The following is a 24,377-nucleotide window of genomic DNA, read 5'->3' on the forward strand; positions in this document are numbered from 1 at the left end:
TGCTTTTATTAACTTACTCTTCATATCATAAGGCCTCTAAAAGGAAGCTCTAAGCTTTAACGAACTGAAGGCTGCGTTGGAGGTATTCGACAGATTGGAGACGGTAATAAAATAAGGGGGGTCGTCGGTCACAGTTCCAACCTCTCAAATTCCGCAAAAGGAGCTTTCAAGATTTATCTTTTACTACACGGGCTTCGAGTATATTAAATTTTGATTAGTAAGTACCTTTTTGTATCTCTTCTTCTTCAACTGGATCAATCGCAACGAACGAATAGGAATGTTATGGAGAGAAAGAGGAATAACATTAACCAATCTAATTTGGATTCCGAAATGATGAACCGCGTTCTGCGGAGGATTTCGGGATTAATCCGCCAGAATAAATCCGAAACGTTCTAATTAAGGTATTTACAATATATGTAAGGTTGCGCTAATTCGAATTAGAGTTCTTAGCGTTTAACGCCCCAAAACGGCGAACTATTTACCCAAAGCAGGATTCTAAGGTATTTTCGAACTGCATAAGTTCCTAAATTATTTTATCAAAATCTCCAGACTGTTAAAATCCTTTAGAAAATAATTTCCTTTTTTTTATTTTAGAAAAGTGGTTAACAGGCTTGGCTTCAGGCGAAGCACTGATGATCACGACTTTTATTTCGCTCTAGCTGATAAAAAAAGACCTCAAAGATTTTCAAGTCAAGGTGCAAATCTCATTATAAAGGAGTTACAATAAAATCTTAAATTTGCATTATAGAATGAAAGACTTACGTGTTCCATCAAATCTTGTAGCGATAGTGTCCAGAAACGTGTTTTGGGGGGCTAAAAGCCCCCTCCGAGCAGGCATCGGGCCTGGGAATTTTTGCAGTATGGTCCTGAAAATCGAAACTTTGTTATTGCAAGGTTGAACTAACAGAGGCAAAATTAATATTTCTTCTTCTATCGCCTTTCAACCGAAAGTCTTTCATCATTACTCATACGTAAACAATTCACAAGTTTATAAATCTAAGATTAAGTTTTCAGGGTTTTGTGTAACTTTTAAGTAAGATAAATACTTCATTAAATCTCCACTAACGACACTTTGAAAACATTTATGACCTTATAGCACCACCACAGTAGTCAAGTCGTCGGGCTAAGAATAAAGTAAATTCAAACTTTTATATTATTCAACACTCCCAGATCAATTCTATAATTGATTGGCAACAATAAATTTTTTCAAGGATTATAAAATACATAATTTTATATGCAGACCTGGTCCTCGACTTCCTTGGCATTAAATGATTAAATAACTGTATATTTTCAGAGATTTCAATTGGAGGTTATTCATCACCGCACGATAAAATATTTATTTAAGTTAACAAAAATTCAATAAACAGATTTCTTTAAACATCATAAAGAGTTAATAAAACCTGAGATTTCAATTTCCTGTTCACGGCATGGAAAAGTCGGGGAAAACGTTAATCAAGTTAATGTTAGACAATCGGTTTGCATGTAGTTTTACTAGAAGGGTTTAAGGGTGGAAATTTATTAAACGGAATTTTAAAGAGGATGAATACTAAATAGATTTAATAGAAAATGTAAAAATGTAGAAAGTGCTCTGCAGGATAAGAATACATTATAATGTATTCTTGTGTGAAGCAGTATGATTTATATTTTACGTAGGAAGAAATGGAGAGCCGATGGTATGGTTCAAATATTCTTTTTTGTTAATAAACTTATTACTAAATACTACTAATTAAAAACTTTTGAATTAATCGAAGTTTTTGGAGCAACAAAGAAGTTTTGCAAAATTTCGAAATTTTGCACAATTTTTGCGCTTGCATGCTTCGATTTTGGTGAGAAAAAATCCTTCATATAAAGCGTTTCGACCATTTGGCATGACGGCAACAAAAAGGACACATGCTTGCATAAACTAATAAACAATGGAAGTTGAGAAAATCTCGGAAATTTTTCGTTAAGGCGACATTCTGATTTTCCCGTCATGGATACCATAGTGCGTCTGGTTCTATGAAAATGCTTGAAACTTTATCGCTTATTTGTCTGTCATATTTTTTCTAAAACACCCTAATTTTCCTTAACTTTGAGTCGAAGAGAAATACTCAAAATACACCCCCAAACATAAAATCAGGATCTCTTAAAAAACTCCTCAAAGTTTATACAAACAAACTCGGGGGAGCACTTTTCTAGCTTAGGATAACTTCTCCTCGAAATCTAAAACGATCTTAAAGAATAATCACATATTTCGATGAGCATTTAACAAAAAAAGCGGTATCATACCAAAATTTCTGAAATGCGTTATCAGCATTTTTTTGTCCTGTGTCTTGATCTGTATCTTGCAAATTTTATGTCTGATTTCTTTATTATTGTCATTTTATCCTTTCTCTTGTGCTTCAGCGATACGAAGAGACTGAGTTGTTCACTCGAAGAGCTACAACAACTAGGGATGACCGCTTTTTCATTTCTATTGCTTTATGGAATCGAATTGCTATGGCAGTTTTCCTTCGAACTTTTTCAAGAAGCAAGAAATGTAAAAAGAAGGCGAGTGGACCGTTAGGAGGCGACTTCATGCTGCTGGATTATCTTCTCGAACTAGCGCTACAGGGCATCCGCTTTCTCATGAAAACTGGATTGCGAGGTTGAATTTTGAACAAGAACACTCGGTTTGAACAGTAGAGGATTGGAGTCACGTATAATTTTGCAATGAATCTCGATTTTGTCTTAGGGACTCAGGCAGAGATGTGAGAGTGTGACGACAAGAAGGCGATAGATATGTCTAAGCGTGTATTGCTAAACGGATTCCATCTGATGGAGGTTCAGTTATGGCATAGCGAGAAATTTTTTTTAAACTCGTACCAAATTTGTCTTCATCCAAGATAGGGCTGTGAATGCGTACAGGATCTTACAGAGACATGTGCTAGAAATTCAGTGCTAGTGCAGGAATGGGATAATCCTCCACAGAATGTGATTCAAAACCTGATTCGAAACATGCCTCGTCGTCCAAAAACTGCTATAGCTGCTAGAGAGAGTACTCGGTAGTGAAGCCTCGAAAACTTATATTCGGGATAAATTCATGATCCTTAATTTCATTGTTTTTAATACATTTTGCAGCAAAAACAAACATTTCTTTTCATTTGAGCAATCACGACAAAATCATCGCATAAAGTTAGTAAATTATGTTACAGGTGAAAAAAATTAAATAAACTATAAATTATTAAATTAAATGCAAATTACGAGGTGATCCTAATTTTACGCTCGGGAGCTTATGTGTAATTTAACTAAATTTAACATTTTTCATTCCAGGGATTTTTTTCCGTTTTTAGAAGTACTTTGCACTTTTTGTTTCCGTAAATTGCCTGCCATCAAATATCAGTGACATTTTGATTTTATTTTTAAATTTTCTGTGCCTTTGTTTCACAAAAATGCGGTCCGGAAGAGAAAAAAACTCGATAGATGGATAGAATGTCAAGTATTGGAAGTTTTTTCTTGCATGCTTGGTTGTTGATGCCGCCTTTGACGAGAAATTTCGCATAATAAAAGCCAGAAGTGTGGAAGAAAGCGGCGAAACACTCGAAACTAAAGACGAAAGCGTCTCGAGTGTTTCATATATAATCTCACTTCTATCACCTACAAAATTACTGGAAAGAACAAAAATATGGAAAACTGGGATGTTACTTGTGTTCTTTATTGAATTTCCGGTATGTCTGTCTCGGATTTGAAAAAGAAATCGTGTATTCATAACTCGGAGCGGGCCGTGTTCCTTTGTAAAACTATCAAAACAAGCAGCTCTACTTGCTGATTTAACGAACGACCGAATGATTGATAATGATAAATAACCATCATAATTTCCAATAAATTTTCGAGCAATTTCAGATGACAAAATAAAATTGACGAGATTCCAGAGAAAAAATTAAGGCAATACGCACCGAACATATGTGGGTTCGAACAAATTATGGAGGTTCCGCGCCTGGTACTCCCTAACACCCAAAGTTAAAGCAATATAGCTCATCTAAATATTGAAGAAATTAGTCATCTCGGTAGGTCGCACAAAAAATGAGTCAGGCATAAAAATGCATTGCGATTACAGTGGTTCAGAATGTTGCTGAATGGTCAAAATCACATTACTTTACCAACTAACTTACTTTATTTACTAATCTGTTAAATTTGATCAGACTCACTGGAATTAAATTGAGAAATATCATCTCATGCTACTATCATTGCTGACTTCGATAATGAGGAGGCTCTATTATCGTGTCAATAAAATTATCCATGCTCCATATTCGTTCCTCCTCTGTCACACGTTTTGCTACATTTTGCCGTGATAAAGGCGTAACTTTCTTTGAAGCACATTGAAATTTACGATTAATAAGATATTTTAACATTTTCCAATATTTTGGACCACTGGAGGGTTTATCAGGCGATTAGACCTTTTTACTGCTTTTTTTGTGTGGCCTATAGCGATAACTAATTTCTCCAGTGTTCAGATGAACTATGATATAAATGTGTAGAACAGTCGTGCCGCTAAATCTGAACATTTCGACCAAAAAACCATAACTGTGGCAGCTAACGGCTTATTCTTGGAACATTTAATTTATAGCTAAAATATGCATCTGCACTGCGTTTGACGTAGCTATTCCTTACTGGAATAGTGGTTAGTTTATTACCTGGACATAATTTTCCAAGCAGGTTTAACACTTTCCAGGAGAAAATAATGACATCAGTCCGGGGATCCCTTCTTAGTGTGTTTGAAATGCTTATTCAATCATTTCCTTCCCCAGCATGAATAATTGTTACTATCAGCAATATTCGCAGCTGAAATTGGTATATCGTTCCCAGAATAGCATCCTGATAATATTGCAGTTACGATAATAGTTCGGCTGCTATTAGCAAAGAGAAAATTACTCTTAGTACACATGCATACTGTTAGCTTTATTTTTGTCGATTATAGTATAACAGATGTTTTAAGTGATTTGTTGCCTAAAAGCAGAAAAAATCAGTCTCATATATGTATAAGTATATATTACTTCATCCAGATTCCTGCAACGTGAAATCTATGGTCTAATTTACCAAAAAGCTTTGGCGTGTAAACTTATTCAAAGCCCGAAGCTCGATTGAGGTTCCAGACTTCCATTTGCCATTATCTATTGTCTATATCAGATGCATGAAATTATAACTGCAGGCAATTAAACCCAGAGACTTCGGGCTATATTAAAGTTGCATGATTGCATCAAAACACCAGTAAAAATTTTTTTTTGAAACACTCATAAAATGTTCTGCTTCAACTCTACAAAATATATTAAACAGTGCTTCATCCTAAGCTTTTACCTAGAAGCAATTAAAATTTTCCTCTTTATAACCCACATACATATGTATGTTTCTAACTCTGGCTCTTTTAATTTAACGTAGATTTCTGGGTCAATGGACCGGTACGTAGGAATTCGCTCTTTGACAATGAAAATAGGCCACGACGCTTAATTGTTAAAGTTAAATGCAATATGAAATGTTCCAGTTTTAACTCAAGGTCTTAGCAACCTGGAAATTTACATTTTACGAGTGAGATTATTGACTGTAAACAGTAAGTGATGAGCAAATTTGCTTAAATCAATAAACGCCTTTCGAATTGCCGGATGCCTGAGCGAAGTTTCGTCACTAACTAAGAGGTTGGGTTCAATAGGCTCAACCATCTTCATTAGAAAGTTTGATTTGAGGTATTGAGGTTTGACACCATTTTGTTCAAGGAATTAAACATTTATTAAACCTAAATCAAGCAGAAAAATAAAACGTTAAATGTCTCTAAATTATAAGATTTTGATTAGTTCAAAATGTCCACCAATAAAATGAATATAGAAATATGAAATTAATAATAATCTAAATATCATGTACTATAATAAATATACAATATGAAATAAAAATATGCCGAATAATTTCATGCAAAAATATATAGAAATATAATATAAACAAAAAATCCATAAAATGAATGGCGAACTTAAGCCAAACAGGAATTTATGAAATTTTTGATAAAGAAGAATTTGAAACAATAACCACTGATTGTAATATCTAATCGAGCATGGCAGTTCAAAGTGCTTTAAATCTGGTGCACACAACAGTTTCAAAAGGGAAACACGTTATTAAGCTTTTTGTGAAGTAAATTGTAAAATCTATTTTAATGAATAGTTTTTGTAGTTGTGTTAAATATAATCCCACATGTGATTAAAATAATTTATATTAATTTTTGATTATAACTTGTTTTCTATCAAATTAATATCTTTTTTAAGGGCAAATTTACTTTGTCCGTGGAATTGTATTTATTTTTTGTGTCACCATACTTGCATTTTCTAAAATTCTCCCTATTTTTTTATTTGTGTAAGATGCCTTCAATCTCAATACGTATAGAATAATTGATGTTTTTTATGTTTATTTTTGTTTTTTTTTTAAATAAAATAAATGAATAATAAGCTTGAAACGTATAAGACAAATTTATTCAAATATGTCCCTATACCAGAGCAAAAAGTCATCGCAAAGTTCCAACCTTACAGCGACTGCTTTTGTCGCTGCTAGGGCCCGGTGTTTTACTTTGTTTCTCTTATTTACATCACAGGGCCATAGCAATCAGTCCATCAGCTAAAAATATGAAAGAGCTACAGAAAGCTCGAACCGGTGTCTGTCTCGACCTTTTCGACCCGTCATTAGTCTATTTTTTCATGGGCTTGAAAAAAATTGTCAAGCGGTTTGTCATGAGAATTTAAGAGCCAATGATGACCTATTTGAGAAAATTTAAATAAACATTTTTTAAAAATTTCTTTTGTGTATGAAAATAATTTGATGCAAAATAAGCATTTTACTTCTTCATCTGAATCAGTTTCAAAAAATTCAGAAGTATCTTATTCAGAAATATGATTAAACACCAATTTCCTTTATATTTAGTTTGTCGGCCGCCTTCTATCTTTTAACTCCTCGTTTAGTGTTTTCAAACTCTTTTTAAATAATTTTTCTTTCTCATTTCATTATATTCCATATGTATGAATTTCAAGCCTATATAGAACCACAACAATGTTTGAAGACCATAGCAGGGGTATTGGAAAAAATTCAGTGATTTTTTATAATTTCCTTTTCTTTGCAGTTGAAGATATTTTGTGATATATACGATTGGAAAATATCTTGTAATATCTCCAATTGAAAGATATCTTATGATATCTCCAATTGGAATCCGGAAATTGGAAAGTAACACTGCCCTCTTATTTAAGAAAGAATTCAAAACCTCTAGTAAATGAATGAAATCAGTAAAATAAAATTTTATAGAAGCAGTACTTTATATTAACAGTTATCCAAAATTCTTTTCCTTCACTGCTTATAACTGAAATGTGATTATACATTAATATTTCGCATTCATGCTAAAACATACCTCTATTTTAACATTCAGAGGACAGAATTGCATAGCGCAGTAATTTACAAAATTTAAACAACGGGCCGTCATAGGCAGAAGGCCATCACCGGCACGCATTCTATCATTCTTTTCTCCTTTATTCAATAAGCCATTTTGGACTGAATAAAGTTTTTAAAAGAAGGATCAACAACGCTTAGAAGTAGATCACGGATTCACAAAGGTTCCGTAATGAAAAACTTATATAATACTTATCATAAAAATTGCAACACATAAAAAATAATGCGCATATTTTAATAAAATACTGTAAATATATTGAGAACACTATACATAATAAATTATGTATCTTGCCAGTGAACTGAAGTCTAGAAAATTATTAAAATTCGACTAATGAATATAACCACTTTGTGAATTTTTACCCTCAAAAACTCATTCGGGCATGCTTCTAAGCAAATGGTCGATTTTCTCTTGAGGTAGTATATCCCAGGCAACTTAAATTGCGTTTCGTAACTCTGCTATAGTACGTCATAGGTTCTCTAGTGTAGTAACTCTTCTTCCTGTCATGTCCCATACGTGTTCTATAGGGGAAAGATCAGGAGAGCATGGAGGCCAAGAAAGCAGATTGACATTGCAACGTTATAAAGGAGCCATAGTTATACGAACAATATGTCGTCGTGCATTGTCTTACTGGAAAAGCACGTTCCCAATATGTTGAATGTATAGTATAGCTATTGGTTCTAATACTTCCTGCACGTAAAGCACGATGTTAAAAGTAAAATCTAATCAACTCTACTACTACTACAACTAAATACGTATACCAGTATTGGTTGAATTTGATGCATTCATTCTAGGTGTTGCTATTTTTATGATAAATAATACTACTATATTTTATCGTCGTCCCAATTCCCAAAGAAATTCTCATATACATACCAACTCTCGAAACATTTATCTAACCTTGAACATACCTATAAATTATTATCGCTATATAAATAATATTCCTTTAGAGAGGCATCCCTGTAAATTAAAATTTGAAAAGTAAGCTCAATAGTAATATACAATTCTGGTATATTTTTAAATAACGTAAACAGGTCAGTTCATTCGTTCCTGTAAACTTGAGCTGTAAACCCTACGCGTTTAAACGCGCTGCTGCTGTTCCTCTAAACGACTGCATTGTTCATAATGAACTATGGTTGTTTACTTTTTAGCCCGAGCAAATTCGCGCCTGATATCATTTATTTACGTTGAGTTTTTGCACTGCAAAATCCTGGTTTCTTTCTAGTTTGGGAAACATCAACATTGCGTTGGTTTGGCAAAAAAAAACCTTTTAAATGCCATCTATTGATAGAATTAAACTGGCGTATGATTGTTTAAGTATTTGATGTTCGGTTGAGTTAGAATAGTTTATAGCCATCATCATTATTTCTGCTCTGTGTCTGTTCTTTAGCTGTACGAAGTATGGGGCCTCATATACAGTCTGTTTTAAACTAAGTACGCACTATTGCTAACGTTTTCATTACTTAACATAGAACATAAAGAAGAATAACATTATTATGTTGTGTTATAATTTTCCTGAATATTTCTACGGGAGTGGGAGGCATCTACATTTTGCTAGTTTTCAAATGCGAAACGTGAATATCTCGGGAACACGTGAAGCAATTGCCTTACAAAATAATTCAAATTAATCGTCTTGATGTGCGCTATAACCCTACGCATATATTATTCGAGTAAATTGAATAACTTGAAATTTGAAAATTTTAATAAAGAAAACTAATATTTATCAAGATTCGCGGCATCCAGAATAACTTGTTTGTGCTGAAATTTTAGGAAACTCATTTATCAATGCTATTATTTAGACATATTCCATCTAATTTTATTGAAAAGCTTATTTACAAGTCAGGCTAGGAAAGTTAAGTATGTAAATATTGCCCAAAGTAAGCCAAACTAATTAGATGAGGAATCTAATTCTGTTAAAAACATGACTTCGGTCAATTCAAAAACTAACTCGATTATTCAAATTCTTTCATTCCTTCAACGTACGAAACACAAATACCCAAATAAGCGTATTTTCCATTCTAATAAAATTGCAAATTAAGGTATTTTAATTCTAGTCGAATACTAAAATAATGATCACATTTGAATTTAAAGAAATTAGTGCCAAAACAATTCAATCAACATAGGGCAAAGCTGGTCTACTGATTTATTACTTACCTCCTGATTAAACTCCAAGTCATTTCTGTTTTCAGGGTTTTGTGAGGTTTTAAAGTATATAAAAGCATTCCAACATGAAAATGTAGTGGGTTGAGGTGGCATGAAATAAATTAGATATATGGAAATGTGCCTGATAATACTAAGATTCTAGTGGTAAAATTGGTTGTAGGTCTGTATCACTTCTTTAAAAAATCAAATTGTACCAATAATTGCTTCAACGGAGGTTTCAAGCGGATGGTACCCCGTTTCATTTAGGACATGAGCCTACTTTTATGAGATTTTTCTTAACGGCTAAATAGGGGATTTAAGGAAAATAGAATGGCCCCCTAGATCACCAGACTTGACGGCCCTAGATCGTTTTTTATAGGGTCACTGAGACATAATGTATGTATATGCGGTAAAACTGGCAGAGTTAACCGACTTGAAAAGAAGAATTATTAAGGAATGCCAATTTATTACACCTAAAATGTTAGCCTATTGACCCATTTTTCATCCCTATATAATCGATATAATTTTAACTTGTTTAACTTGAAATGCTGTTAAATTGGCGAGTTTCAAAAAGTTTTTAAGAGTTTGCTTTTTTTATTTATAAGGGAGAATGCTGAAGATTTTAGAACTTATCAGGAAGTTTATGCTTATAACATGTGGTGCGGGAGAGATCGGATCCTCCCCACTTCTTGGTGTATTGGGAGAGGCCATGACGGTCCGGGCTGGTGGTCAAAGTGTTTAATATCTTATCACCTGGCATAAGGACTCTGTCAGGGAGAAATTTTAAGGAAAAATATAATACATAGTGAAGTTTTTTTTATAAATATACAACATAAAATCTTGGAAGTTAGAGAAACTAATGTTAATATAATATCATTACTTGAAGAATTTCCATCCCTAGGTATTTTGGCAATTTTCAGAAAACTAAATCACCCAATGTGGAAATTTTTCGTGTAAATTTATGAGCTTCCCTCGCAACCATTCCCCATGTAATCGATTTCAATAAAAGCAATAAATAATAAATTAAGACGTCACTATTATCTTGTCATTTTAATAATACCCGATTATCGTGATGTATTCAATTACCGCGACCGAAAATTCCATACTGATAATAATAATAATAAGTACACGTTGATAAATGCAGTAAAATTTATGTTTACAACACATGTTTCATGATAAAAAGCCACAAAACGGGAAATCTCGCATTTCAAATACGAGATCAAGGGCAGCCAAACTTGTCCAACTCTAATATTAGTTATTGATTGGATTGTGTTTCCATGTTTGTTTGAGCTTCCCTTCGGTGTAGTTACCAATATAACTCACTTTTTTGGACCATTGGCGATTTTCTGCTTCTGGAAAGACAAAGAAATGTCCCCAACTGAAAACTTGAGCATTTTAATTATCAGCCCCGGTTGGCTTTAAGTATTCGATTTAATTGGTATGTGCCAAGACTCACAGAGAGTGGAAGCAACAAAGAGAAAGTTGGACAAGAATTTTACAAGGAAGTAGTTGACAAATGGTGTTCAGCTTTGAAAGTTAAAAGTGATTTCATCCGAATGAGACAATCAATACTGCCCGCTCTTGTTTACGACATTGCAATGTCGCTGTTGTAAGTTTTTAATTTCACTTCATTTTGCATATCTACATAACATCTTTAATTAAATTCTAAAATCTATATTTCCCCTGCTTCTCAATTTGAAAAGAGCTTCGTAAATCCCTTTAAAGTTAAAGTTTGAACCTACATACTGCTGCACGGTCTTGAAACAATGTATGGCAACTTCAAAACTTTTTTAATCTATCTTAAACTGAGGTTGGAACTTTCTCGTTTTATCAGTGGTGGACAGAAATGTGTCGAAATGAAAATGTGGGGACACGTAGATATAGAGATAAAGAGAGGTGATTTAGATTGCTTCAGCTGTATCGATCATGAGGCATGCACTATAGTAAAAAGAGAATTGGATGGTTTCTTTGGGAGGTAACCTGAGGCGCAATATAACAATGCTCGACTATTGTGAAGAAACTAAGGGGCATTAAAAATAGATAATTTTATCACGTCGAAGTCTTATCTAAAATTTGAAGAAAATAACCAATTTATCACTTCGATATTTAATTATTTAAATTAACCTACTTAAACTTCGACAAACTACGTATCGCAAATTATCAAATTAGCTTTATCTCCAATATACAGGATTTCTCAGATAAATGAACCACTTTCTGTGACTACTTTGTGAATGACCAAAATTCTATAAATACTTCACACAATGCGACGTTATGAGTTTCTTCTGCCATTTGGCAGTTATATAGCTGAATAAATAGATAAATAAAGAGAAAGTTGGTAGGCCACTTTTTTGCTAGTTTATTTAAATATTTGAAATTTGTGCCACCCATACAAGACAAAATTACGAATTATCGTGGACAGTTTTGGCTGTCACGTTACTTCCGTTTGATTTTTATGAGGCAGGCTGGTATTTTTTGACATTTTTGGATTCACTAAATCCTTCTACCAGTCTACCATTTGCAATTTTTTTTAAAGGAAATAAGTTTTTGTTTAATTTAAGAAATTTATAAATTTGCACTGTATTGGATTGATTTTTTAACGAATTTTTAAATTGTTGGTGTCAATATAAATATTTAGGTTTTCAATGGGTCTTTTTACGAAAGCTGTCTTTCATGTTTTTCATGCAGAAGCATACATGGCGGTTCTATTCAAATGTCATTAATTAAACTTAACTTCAATCTTTAGTTAACCTAAATTCAATGTTTCAGTGCGATACGTATAGTGTGGATACAGTGAATTGTCAAATTTCACAAGTTGTTCGAACAATAGAGTTAAACCGAGAAAATTTTCGAGTAATAATTTTTTCCAACTTTCGAAAACTAGGATCCCTTAGCAAGTTTTTGTTTTCTTCATGAAGAGCCACATCAGTAGAAAACGTTTCTTTGGTATGGAGAATTTAAGCGTGGACAGATGAGTCTTGACGACGATCTAAAGGCAGGTGTACCAAAAATCACAGTCACTAGGAAAACGTAATTGCTGTGCGCAAGCGCATTGAGAAAGAACGACATGTGACATATCACGAGATTGAGACATCATTGGGAATTTCAAAGATCTCGATCCAAAAAATTTTGGATGAAGAATTGGCTGTAAAAAAATTAGCCTTCTGTTGAATACCGTCTGTTGACCGAAGAACAAAAAGATGCTAGGGTCAATTGATGTCAAAAAAACTCTAGAAGACTTCAATGCAGAAAACTCTAAAAACGTGTACAGTACAGTCGGTGGCTATGAATCGTAGATTTACTCACATGAACCCGAAAAGAAACACCAGTCATCTATTTGAGTATTCAAAGGTGAAAAAAAAACAACAAAAATCATCCGATCTCAAAGTGTATCTAAAAAGGTGGTCAAGACATTTGCTTCAAAAGCAAGCCAAGTAGCAACAATTCCCCTGCAAGACCAAAGAACTGTTACTGCCGATTGATATACAATCATTTATTTGCCGGAAGTCATCGCTGAGCTTAGAAAAACCAATCCCTAACGATGAATCATCTTCAACGAAGACCAATAGAAGTTCATACATAGCTGGCAAGAAAGTGGAATTTTTAACGTAACAAATTGCCAAATTGTTAGACCATCCTCCGTACAATCCCGACCTAAGTCCCAACTATTTCTTTACCTTTCCAAAAATCAAGAACAGACTGCATGGCCGAAGGTTCCAGTCGCCAGAAATAGTCAACGTTTCCAAAAACATCATTTTGAGTGTATCAAAAAACGAGTAGATTATCTGCCTCCAGAAATGGTTTCAGCGCATGAACAAGTATATTGATTTTTTTAGAGAATACTTTGAAAAACAATAAATCTTTAAAAACTTATTGTTTTATTCCAGCTTTCTATGGAAAACTTAAAAGACAGCTCTCGTATTCGAATGTTTTTTTTGTAAGAAAGGCTTTTGGGAATTTGAGTGGGAATAACTCTCATAAAAAGTTATAAAAAATAATAAACGTATTCAGAATTTTTCCCAGAATTAGAATGCAATACAAGCGAATTTATAAAAAAAGCTTATCTAGGTACTATTATAGTATTTTTCAGTTAAATTACTCCCACTAAAAAAATACACAATTATCCTTTGGTAGATATGATCATATCACACAATGATCTGCTGAATCCTAAAATTTCAAAAAATGTCATAGCGTCTCATTGAGAAATGGAAAGTTAGGGTCACTTTCAGTCAAAGCCGAAGTAACATAACATTAAAAAATTATTCACAAATTTTCGTAATGTCTTTTCGTATAAGTGGCCCAAATCTAAAGTTTCCATAAAAAAAGCAAAAAAGTTACAGGTTGTACCTAGTTTCGGTCATTGTCCGATATAATCAAAAAAGGCAAAAATTTCTACATATCAAACGTTAATATGTCGAAAACAGATAAAATTGGACGTAAGATGTCTCACAAAATAACTTTAAAGTTTTACAATAAATAGAAAACCAAAATAAAATACAGAGTGTTTCATTTGAGAAAAAAATTCTGGTTTGAAACTTATAATAATATTACAGTTTTACTAAGGTCATAAAAATTTTCTATTTAATATTTTTTTGATAATCTGCTAAAGACCCAGACAATGGGGTGGAGCATCTTATCTAGGATACGCTGTCTTACGTAAGCGAGTAGTCGGATCTCTCCCCGTTATCGTTCAAGCTTTATAAATGGAAAAGATGTCTCTTCCACGATTTTTGCAGATTTCACAATCTAAATTCTCTCAATGTCCAAAAATACAAGAAATATTATGTCGTGGGAATGTTGAGTAATTCGTTCGTCAACAGAACGTCGCTTTGAGATCCAAAAAAAACTTATATATTTTTTTTACTACTCGCTGAAGTTGTCTATAAAGATATTTTTATCTGCTCAGATTATAAAAGGCCCTTTATGCAGCCGTTTTGCAGACATAAACTAGTTCATTATGGTCCTGATACAAAAGAGCAAGTAAATTTATAATCCTAGGAGAATAATACAAGTGTAATTAGAACAGATATACATATGTGTTTACTCTTGACCTAACAATGACTAAATATTGACTGCTATTTATTTTAACAAACAATTAAAGTATTTTTTAGGTATTTTAAATTTAATTTTTAATTTTTAAAGTAAAATTATTAGCAAATTAACATAAAATCTAATATAAAAAGTTATATGTGAAGCGTATGTAACGAGAGTTTATTCGACTCATCCATTTATGGAGTCGCTCGCAAGCTCACTCGACCATAAACTGGGTCGTTTCATAAAATTTAATATTACATACTCATTACATAAATAACTATTAAAAATAACGACAATATGCTGTTGGCACTCTTATTTATCTATAAAATGGCGTCATACCATTTTATATCCTACTTCAGGGCAAATAAAACTAAGCGTTAGACGATTTGGCAAAAACTAAACTAATTTTAGGTCTGTGGAGTATATAAAGATGTAAATGAGAGGCAGATGGCCCCATACAGCTGAACTTTAAATATGCGAGGGAAGGTGCGGACGGAAATAACAATGGAGCACGACCATTAAAGGGTTAGTTGACTTCGTAACTCTGCTAGTTTGCGAAATTTCGTCAATAAAAAAAAACTCACCCTGTATAGAGAGTAGTCTCGTTCTGAAATTACTCAACTTTCAAAACAATCATTCGTATATCCACCTCAGGGGCCATGATCAAACCTCTATCTAAGGAAGTCAACAATCCTATCTCAACCCGTCGAACTAAATACTGTTCTACAGATTCTCAATTTTCACGAAATGCACCTTCTTATTTGAAATAAGTACAGAAACATGGTAATGCAGTACGAAATTTGCGACTTTGGACACTATTTTAAGAAAATCGTTATACTACAAATATTATTTTGTCTCGAAATCACATCTGGAAGCAGTCTAATATATAAATATATTATCTTAAAGGGTCAATGCTGCTACGAACCCCAAACGAAGTGAATCAGCTCGAGATATAGCAAAAACTTCTCAGTACGTTTTTCTAATGAACTTTCGTTAGTTGGCAATAAAAGTAACAAAATGAACATTATTTCTGTCTAAATCGATTTGCTGGAATTCCACTTTCAATCACCGTATTCACAGTGAGTACATATCTATTAATTGCTTTATTTGCTTAGTGTTAGTGTATACTATTAATTCCTGGCTGTAGAAAGAGTCCAATTTATTCACTCGTTTAGAAAACTAATTAGTGAATTTTTACAATAAACTCGACATCAATGGTGAAAACCGCTAAATTATGAGTACAAACCGTAGCCATTGGTGGCCACAACAGACACCTGAGGGTACCGGTCCAGTGCAAGCGATTTGACTGGGTTCAGTCACTGGGTTCTTGAAATACCCGTTCGAATTTCATTTTTATTAAATTTGATAAAATGATTATCGAAATTGGTTTGAGATTTCAAGAACCAGGAAGCTGATAGTTCTCTTCGCACAATTCATATTAAGACGATTCTGTTAAGTAAAAAAATCTATTATTTGTGAAAAATAATTTGACATTTTTTGCATTTACACAGAAATAGGTTAACTTAGTTAAATAAAAACTACACCCCGTATTTCCGAAATTATCAACTTTCGAATAAGGCATGTTTGCGCCAATGGTCACGATTTGACGTTTAGTATAGTCAGCTTTTGAATTTCCATTATTAACGAATCACCCTATATAGAAATTAAGGTTGCTTTACTTGAAATTACTGAGTAAACGTATTATTAAGTTCTTACAAATGTTCTGTGTTTTGTGGTTTCTCATATAGTGGTTTAGCCCTTAGTATATATATCTAAAGTAATCAATTTTGTGGAAACTGTGATGTAGAATTATTACATTAAAGAAACCACGTAATTATTTTATAGTTTTATTCAAGTTTGCTGGGTTTCTGTGTTGTGGGTATGTTAAATACCATGCAAGTTAATTAAGTTCATTAAATTACGTATAGTGTACGCTTATGTAAAGAGCTTTTCCAATTCCAACGTTCTTTGAATACTTCAAAAAGACAAAAGGTCTCGCAATAATTTAAATCTCAGTGGAAATCGAAGGTTGTTTTGTAAAGCCACAGAGGCAAATTCCTTTTTCTACTCTTTTGTCAGTAAATTGCAAATAACGTTAGAATGATCGACAGCGGAAAATCAGTAACTATAGACACAGGGTACGTAATGAAATATGATACTGCTATGTAATGTTATTACGCACAACTGGCAGTTGACTCGTGTTGATTTTTCAGCATTTCCATGAGAACCACGTCTGTTGTTCCAGATTTTCGAAATAATTTGTCCACATAATTTTCAGAAATTTTTGGAATCCAAACCTTATCTCTGGAGATGGCGATAAAATTTAAATTTCCACAAATTTATGACGAAAAGCAGTGGCTCATACATTGTATACATCTCAAAAGTGAAATTTTCGTTTTGCTTGTGAAATTCAGTGGCGTAGATTGGTTTACATTCATAAAATCTTTTCGATATTGTACGAGGTCGAAAAAAGAAGATGCAATACAGAACTGTTTCGTTTTTTAAGAAAAAAGTAGAGTTTTTGTTGTAACATGGTTTAGGGCTCCTCAGCGATATTTGTACATAACAAATTATATAGGTTTTCAAGAAATTTATATTTTTTATGAAAGTTTGAGAAAAATTACAATATCCCTGTTTTTCGGACAGGGTTTAATGAAATTTTGACAAATCTAACAGAAAGTAAGTTGATTTTTGCTAAACAACATTTTTTCAGTGTTACACGAGGTAATTTTCTGTTACTCAGCTCAGGTTAGATTCTCTAAAATGCCATAAAGAATCGCTCTAGAAACATAGATCTTGCTATTTTTGCAAAAATAAAAAAAATATAGAAACTTTGTGGAAACTTCTGCAATGTTTCTTGTAAGCCGAAATTCAGAAATCCTCAAATACGTTCTGAGATACTATCTAGAGCTATGAAGCTCATAAGAAAGCCCTAATTTGAATTCATACAGCCCTGCGAACATCATTAATGTAAATGTAACAGTTATGAAGTATTTTTTGTTTTTGACTTCTCACGAAAATGAAAAACAATTTAATGTATACCACTCTCCTTCACTAATTCTGCAAGAAATGGTCTCACAGATATAATTTATTTTGCTTTAATAGTGTGAGGTGCTTCCTACGGACTTGGTAATTACATAAATAAATCGGAACTTTTTGAAAACACTCTGTAATTTTTTTAATCGATTGAAAAACGAAAATCCGGCAAACGCCTCCTGAAATATCAACCAAAACCACTAAATAACATTATAACAACAGTTCTGAATTAACCATAGCTACCAAATGAAAACAAAACCATACATCCGCCTCTATTTTTCAATCAACATGTAGGCAACAGTTTCATAATAAAGCCACCACAATTCTTACACATATGTGGCAAATTGAGCCTTATACTTGGTTTGTCGACTGTAAATATTATAACATAAAGGTTGTTATGCTATTGGCCTACTTCCAACTCAAAAAGTAAAACATGTCTAAAACCAACGTTGCCTCAACGAAAATCCTCTACACGCAACAGGTTTTAACCCTGAGAAAACCAAAGTTCCTCACCGGATGAATCTGATGTTAGAGGTGATTATCCTCTAATGAAGCCATTGTTTAATGCATTTTTCACTCATTAGACACTTTCCATGTTAATGTTATTTCAGTAAATATCAAAAAACACTTTTTTTAATTCAAATTATTTACAAGAAAATTTTGATAATATTCATGGCCATTTTCTACATCTTTAATTGGGGAAAAATAAATTGAAAAAAAAACAAAAATTTAATTGTGAAAAACTTTCGTGAAAAACGCGCTCGTACAATATTCCCGCGCGTATCCCGAAGTAGTTCGCACAAGGAAAATTCGAACTGTGAGCTTGGTTTCCCGGGAACATTAATGTTATCCCATAGGAAAATTCTGGACGCTTGCGCGAGATTCCTTCAGCAATAAGAGCAACTAGCTGTTGGATATGGGATCATGGAACAATGGAAACCATCTGTCTTGGTCCGTTTAAGTAGTTAGATGCCTGCCACTCTTGGAAAACTGATGTCATCAATAAGAGTAGACAAACGTTGTTGAAATTGATGTGCTAATAAAGCCTTAAAATATCTTGAATTTACCCGAATTATAATAGAGGTGGTTTTTTTTTTATTATTACCACGAGGATCACAAAAACACAGTGAAAATGACATACAACCACCGATTCAGATTAGAGGTGTGGACAGCTCTGTATTTTCCAAAATTTTCAATGTTATGTTAATTCCGGTTTAAGCGGAAGTGACTCTGATTTTTTATTTTTAAATGCGATACCCTATATTTTTCATTTTATCGACGATAAAACAATTTTTAAAATGAAATTATGTATTTTTTATTTTGTTGAATAATTATGTGACTGTTGTATTATTTTTTTATAAATTTCCAAAACTTTTGAAGTCAAAATTTATGACAACACAGAGGGTGTTCCATTTAAAAATCGAAAATCACGGCCACTTTTGGCCAAAACGGCAATAATGTAACTCTTGGCATTGTTCAGAAAAATTGTAGTGTTGTCTTGTAAAGTATGATTCATAAGATCGCACCAATAACAACTTTCTAGCCTGCTTTGACGCCTCGAAAGTCACTATTCCTAGTAGGTCAAAATTGCCTGTTCTCAAAATTTATGAAACCACAATCAAAAGACCGTGATTCCGAGTTTTCATTTCCGAACCATTACCATCTTGATTTCTTTGATCAGTCAAAAGAACTTTGAAAACATAAAGAATGATTCGGAGGCACTGCGAAACTACGAATCCAGATCCTTGTTTTCTTTTTTATGAATCACGATTTGAATTTCCAAAAGAGCGAAGGAACGTGATTTTTAAATCAAAACGTATTTTGTTCCGAAGCCACAAGCAGGAGGAAAGCAGCTCAGGTTTTGCTCATATTTGTAGCCGGGAATGCTCGTTACCTCACAGGCAGAGGAAATAACGGACTGGAAAAATATTCCTATATTTACTATTAACAGTGCCCGCAAAAATTAGGCTGAATTTTATTTTTGCCACTATTCATACGGTTTTATTAAAGTTTATTAAATTTTGAATTGCAGAACGAATAATACTTGCATCTGGTAAGAAAATCGTATTCTTGGCCTCAGCCGCGCATCATTTGTCAACTTACATCATCGGCCGAGAATGTGTTACTTTTCCTACTAGATACACAATATATTATTCTCACTTATCTCTAAATTAAAATGCCAATAGAGAATATTCCGATGCCTTTAATATCAAATTTTTTATTTTTTATTTTTATTTAAATTATAGTGCCTCAACAGCTAAGGTCATTGGCACTTATCCTAGATTATGTATACATTAAATATGATAGACTAGATGAGATTGTACAATTCTATTGATTTAAGGTATTCAATTCATCAAATATTTAATTATGAATTATACAGAGTGTTAATTTGAAAACTTACAATGACTGTATCTGGGGAACAAAAAAATATATTAAAAATTCCTCGAATTAATTTCTATAATATTGAAAGGGAATCCAAATGATGTGTTAACCTATCCGTTCTCATTTACCCCTCACCACCTCAACCAACCCAACTAAATAATGTTAAGTGGTAACCCCCTACTTGTGGTACCTTATCTTAAAGGTCTCAAAAAATCGATTCGATGATAACCTACAAAAATAGGTTTGAACAAGTAGTTTTTGATTGATTAAGTAAAATCTAATCGAAACAATTACCCATTTAATTTATTGATTATTAATATAATAAATCTTGAAAATCATTCATATTATCGTTCTGATAGCAATCTTAAAACTCTTAGACATTTTAAAGCCTTTTTTTCTTCTTAATTTTTTTTCTGTGATCTTTATTATTAACTGAAAAAACAAAAAGTTTTAAAATGCCTTGTTTATATTTTCAATGTTTCTAGGATTTTTTTATATCTTTTTTTATTCCCCAGTTATAGCCATTGTAAGTTTTCAAATTGTCACCGTGTATGTAAAATACTGCCCACTACACTTCACAATATTAATAAAGCTATCACTAACTATAGGCAAAGCAACGCAATAACTGCCAAGAAGATGATTGATGCAGAGTAATAACAGGATCTACTTACCTTAAGACCTCATTACTCCCCTCAACCATCAGACTATTTTTTCATCAACTTAACAATCTAAGCATTTTAGTTAAGTACTAAGCTCTTAAGCTTGAAGCATAATTTGAATAATCAATAATGCTTTAAATGCTTGTTTACGTATTATATTGCACGTCTATGTCGAATGCGTCAATTCAAAGCTAAAATTATGTGAAAGTTTTGTTGGTAATAAGACTCTGCAATAAATTTAATCAAAACACGATTTTTGTTGTTTCAACTTAGAAAGTTGGCGCTAAAAATATGTTTTTGGAAATATTTTATTGCGGGGAATTATACTCTTGCACCAGGAGGTTTGTAAATATAAAAGGAATTATACCATAAATTTATGTGTAAACAATGTGTGAAACATCGATCAATAAAAGTCTTCAAATAAACAACTTTAATAGGCCAATGGCAAATTACTGATCTTTTAAATATTAAATATCAGTAAGTGAGTTTAATTACCTACTTAAATAACGATTAATGCATAGTATTGTTACCAGCTTACCTCAGCTTTATGAACATGTTTCGTCTTTTGCGCGATGAGCACTTGCCACATATCGGATAAGCTTATTACAATTATTTTTTATTGGACAAGGTAGCCAGGAAAAATGTAAAGTATCTGACTTATTTCACACTACAAGTTGTGAAACATTGTCTTCACTGTGGGCGTAGAACCAAATATTAAAGTAAAGTTTTACAGCAGGCAAAGAAAACAGAATGTTTGCTTTAATATTCATTACAAACAAAATATGTATCATTATGTTTGTTTTCGTTTATAAAAATATAAATCTGCAGTAAATTAGGTTGCTACTTAGACTTTACTGCTGAATACCTACATACCTATATGTATATTATGTACAAATGTATTATTTAAATAAATTTAAGTAATAAAAAAATTTAAACTTTCTTGTATACAGTATGTCCACAGATAGAGGGCCCATGAGGACAAATGGATAAAAAATGTCGTTTTTCGACAAAAAGTCATTCTTGATAAAAGTCCCCGCTTCTTGAAAAAATACGATTTACAAAGATAACTTTGAACTTTTTTATACAGAGTGCCCAAAAACTACAAACACATGAAATGCTATCCAGAGTAAAGTACCTTTATTTCTGATTTTGGAGCAAAATGGTAAATAAAAAACAGATTTCAAATCCTATCCAAAGTTTACATACAAAATTCCACTATTATATCCACTATAAATAGTTTATAAATAATTCAAAATAAAAGTTAGCAGATATTACTTATTCAAACACATCTCTCCCGTATTCGACGCATTTTTTAAATTTAATATTGTGACATTTGTTGTCATGCTTGTTGTGAATACATAAAATGAAGTGAAAAAGATAAAATTAGAAATTGTTTGAATTAAAAAAAATAAAACTTGGAATACTCAGTTAAAATGTTGTATGCAAACTTTGGATAGGATTTGAAATCTGTTTTTTATTTACCATTTTGCTCTAAAATGAGAAATAAAGGTAGTTTATTCTTGATAGTATTTCATGTGTTCATAGTTTTTGGGCACCCTGTATAAAAAAGTTCAAAGTTATTTTCGTAAATCGTATTTTTTCAAGCAGCAGAAACTTTTATCAAGAACGACTTTTTGTCGAAAAACTACATTTTTGGTCCATTTGTCCTCTTGGGCCTTCTATCTGTGGACATACTGTACATATACGGGTGAGTTTTTTTCGATGACTAGGAGGGGATCTCGGAAGCTAGCAGAATTACGAAGTCGGTTTAATGGGAAAAGAATTTGCAACTTTAGGGGACCAATTTAAAGCCCCTTTGGTTTCTTTAAATAATCCATGGCTTACTAAATATTTAGTAAAACTCAAATTTTTTCGATTTTTTTAAATCTCTCGAGTCGTGTAATTATTGGTTCTACAAATATTGTGTAAATAGGAATATTGCAGATAACTTTTCCCCGAAAAAGATAGACCAACCAGATTTTCTCTGACTGCCGTCATATGGCATAAACTTACCTTTTTTTAATGGTGAGGATAGTAGGTTATGACTTATGTAAAAAGGTATTTTTCCAAACTTTAAAATGATACCAATAAGCAGACAGTTATTTCTCAAAATGGCAGACTTACAGCCTTTTTTAATCCGACATTGCAATTTTAAGATATTTGAGAGTTGGTCATGAAATCGTTCATATTGACTGATCATTTAATTGACACTGACAGCTCGCATCATGTAAGTCAGTCATAAATTTGAATTTTTAAATTGCTTTGATAAGAATTTTTCAAATCGAGGAATTATTAAATGTACATAAGTTTTTAAAATGAATTTTTCAAACCTGAAAAAGCGGGATAGTGTCGAGTATTATATTCGGTGTAACTTAAACGCTGTTCGAGGAGCAGATCAATATTTTAAACAGTGTTTTGATCGTCAACAGCCTGCATTGTGTACATTTAGAAGGTTGTATGATAATTTAGGACAATATGGTTTACTCAGTAAACAAAAGGACCCATCAAACAACATAATTGAAATAACAGAAATAAATATGCTTGCTTGTGTAAATCAAAATCCATCGATTTCAACACGGCAAGTTGCAAAAAAAGTAGCAACTTTTCAGCATGCTTTAAACTATGAAAGAAGCATGAAATTTTGCACATGGCTACGGAAGCAATCCACAACTTCGTAACTCTGCTAGTTTTCGAGATCCCTTCGCTAATAATCGAAAAAAACTTATCCCCTACATAGAGGATGATTCTCAACCTACGCGCATAAAAATGAGAAATTATAGCTGATCACAAATAATGATTAATAGAGAAAAAAGATATTGTAAAACATTTTTAGTCAAAGTTTCAAATAAAAATAAAAAAACTTGAATTTCATACAATTGAAAATGCATTTAATTTATTGTAGTAACTGTTCGGGTTCACTTAATAAATTTTTTTACATCTCAATTCAACTGTGTATTGAAATTACGGAATTAACTTCGAACAGTTACTATAATAAATTAAAAGCATTATCAATTTTATGAAATTCAGGATCTTTTATTTTTATTTGAAATAAATTGATATATCCGAAACTAACAAGGTTTTACTTCATTTTTTTTCGCTCTTAATCATTATTTGTCCTCAGTTATAGTTTTCCAAATTTATGCGTATAAGTTAAGAATCACCCTGTATATGAGTAAGGGCACAAATTAAAATAACTAGGTTATAATTAACTAATTTAATGAAAATAGGAGCTTTTCACTAACTTCATAGAAATGGAATAATTTTTATCGTGGGATTACAACGTTTGTACTTTCCAGAATAATTTTAGTACACTAAGATATATACTATAATATACTTAATTATATGTATAGGGTGTTGCCAAAAATTTGGGCAATATCCGGGAAATGAAAAGTTCTTGTCAAAAGATTGTTTTTATGTTTATAAATTGTTTTCCAAAAACTTACTCTTATAAAAATGAAACTCTTCAAAATTTGATAGCGACAGTAGTATTTTCTAAATAACTTTTCTTCCAGGTGATGAAATTTAATTAATTTTAGGTCACTTTAGGTTCATACCAAAACTTAATAATAAAGAATCTAACATTTCTTTCTACATTTTCAGAGAGATGGAGGGAAGGCTATCCTCAACTTCTTTATCCCTAAACTTTTAAGGTTCAGGGATTTTTGTGAGCTTTATGTTGTTTATTTGATTTCCGGCGTACTTAA

At 32.4% G+C, this 24,377-nt stretch overlaps 1 protein-coding gene across 2 annotated transcripts in view; it reads right to left on the minus strand.

Annotated features, from left to right (window-relative positions):
• Elk (Eag-like K[+] channel) overlaps nucleotides 1-18,435 on the minus strand; it is a 115,875-nt gene extending 97,440 nt beyond the window's left edge. Inside the window, exons 1-2 of one of the 2 annotated variants that reach the window (XM_066388902.1) lie at nucleotides 18,146-18,165; nucleotides 763-866 (exon numbers count right to left, since the gene is read on the minus strand). In XM_066388902.1, coding sequence (XP_066244999.1) covers nucleotides 763-838 — 76 coding nt within the window. In that variant the 5' untranslated portion in view covers nucleotides 839-866; nucleotides 18,146-18,165. Of the gene's footprint in view, nucleotides 1-762; nucleotides 867-18,145 lie in introns of both variants that reach the window. The other variant, XM_066388901.1, reaches the window with a different exon arrangement.
• Nucleotides 18,436-24,377: the final 5,942 nt, after the last annotated feature.

Source organism: Euwallacea similis, chromosome 4 (assembly GCF_039881205.1).
Source record: "Euwallacea similis isolate ESF13 chromosome 4, ESF131.1, whole genome shotgun sequence".
NCBI classification, from domain to species: Eukaryota; Metazoa; Arthropoda; class Insecta; order Coleoptera; family Curculionidae; genus Euwallacea; species Euwallacea similis.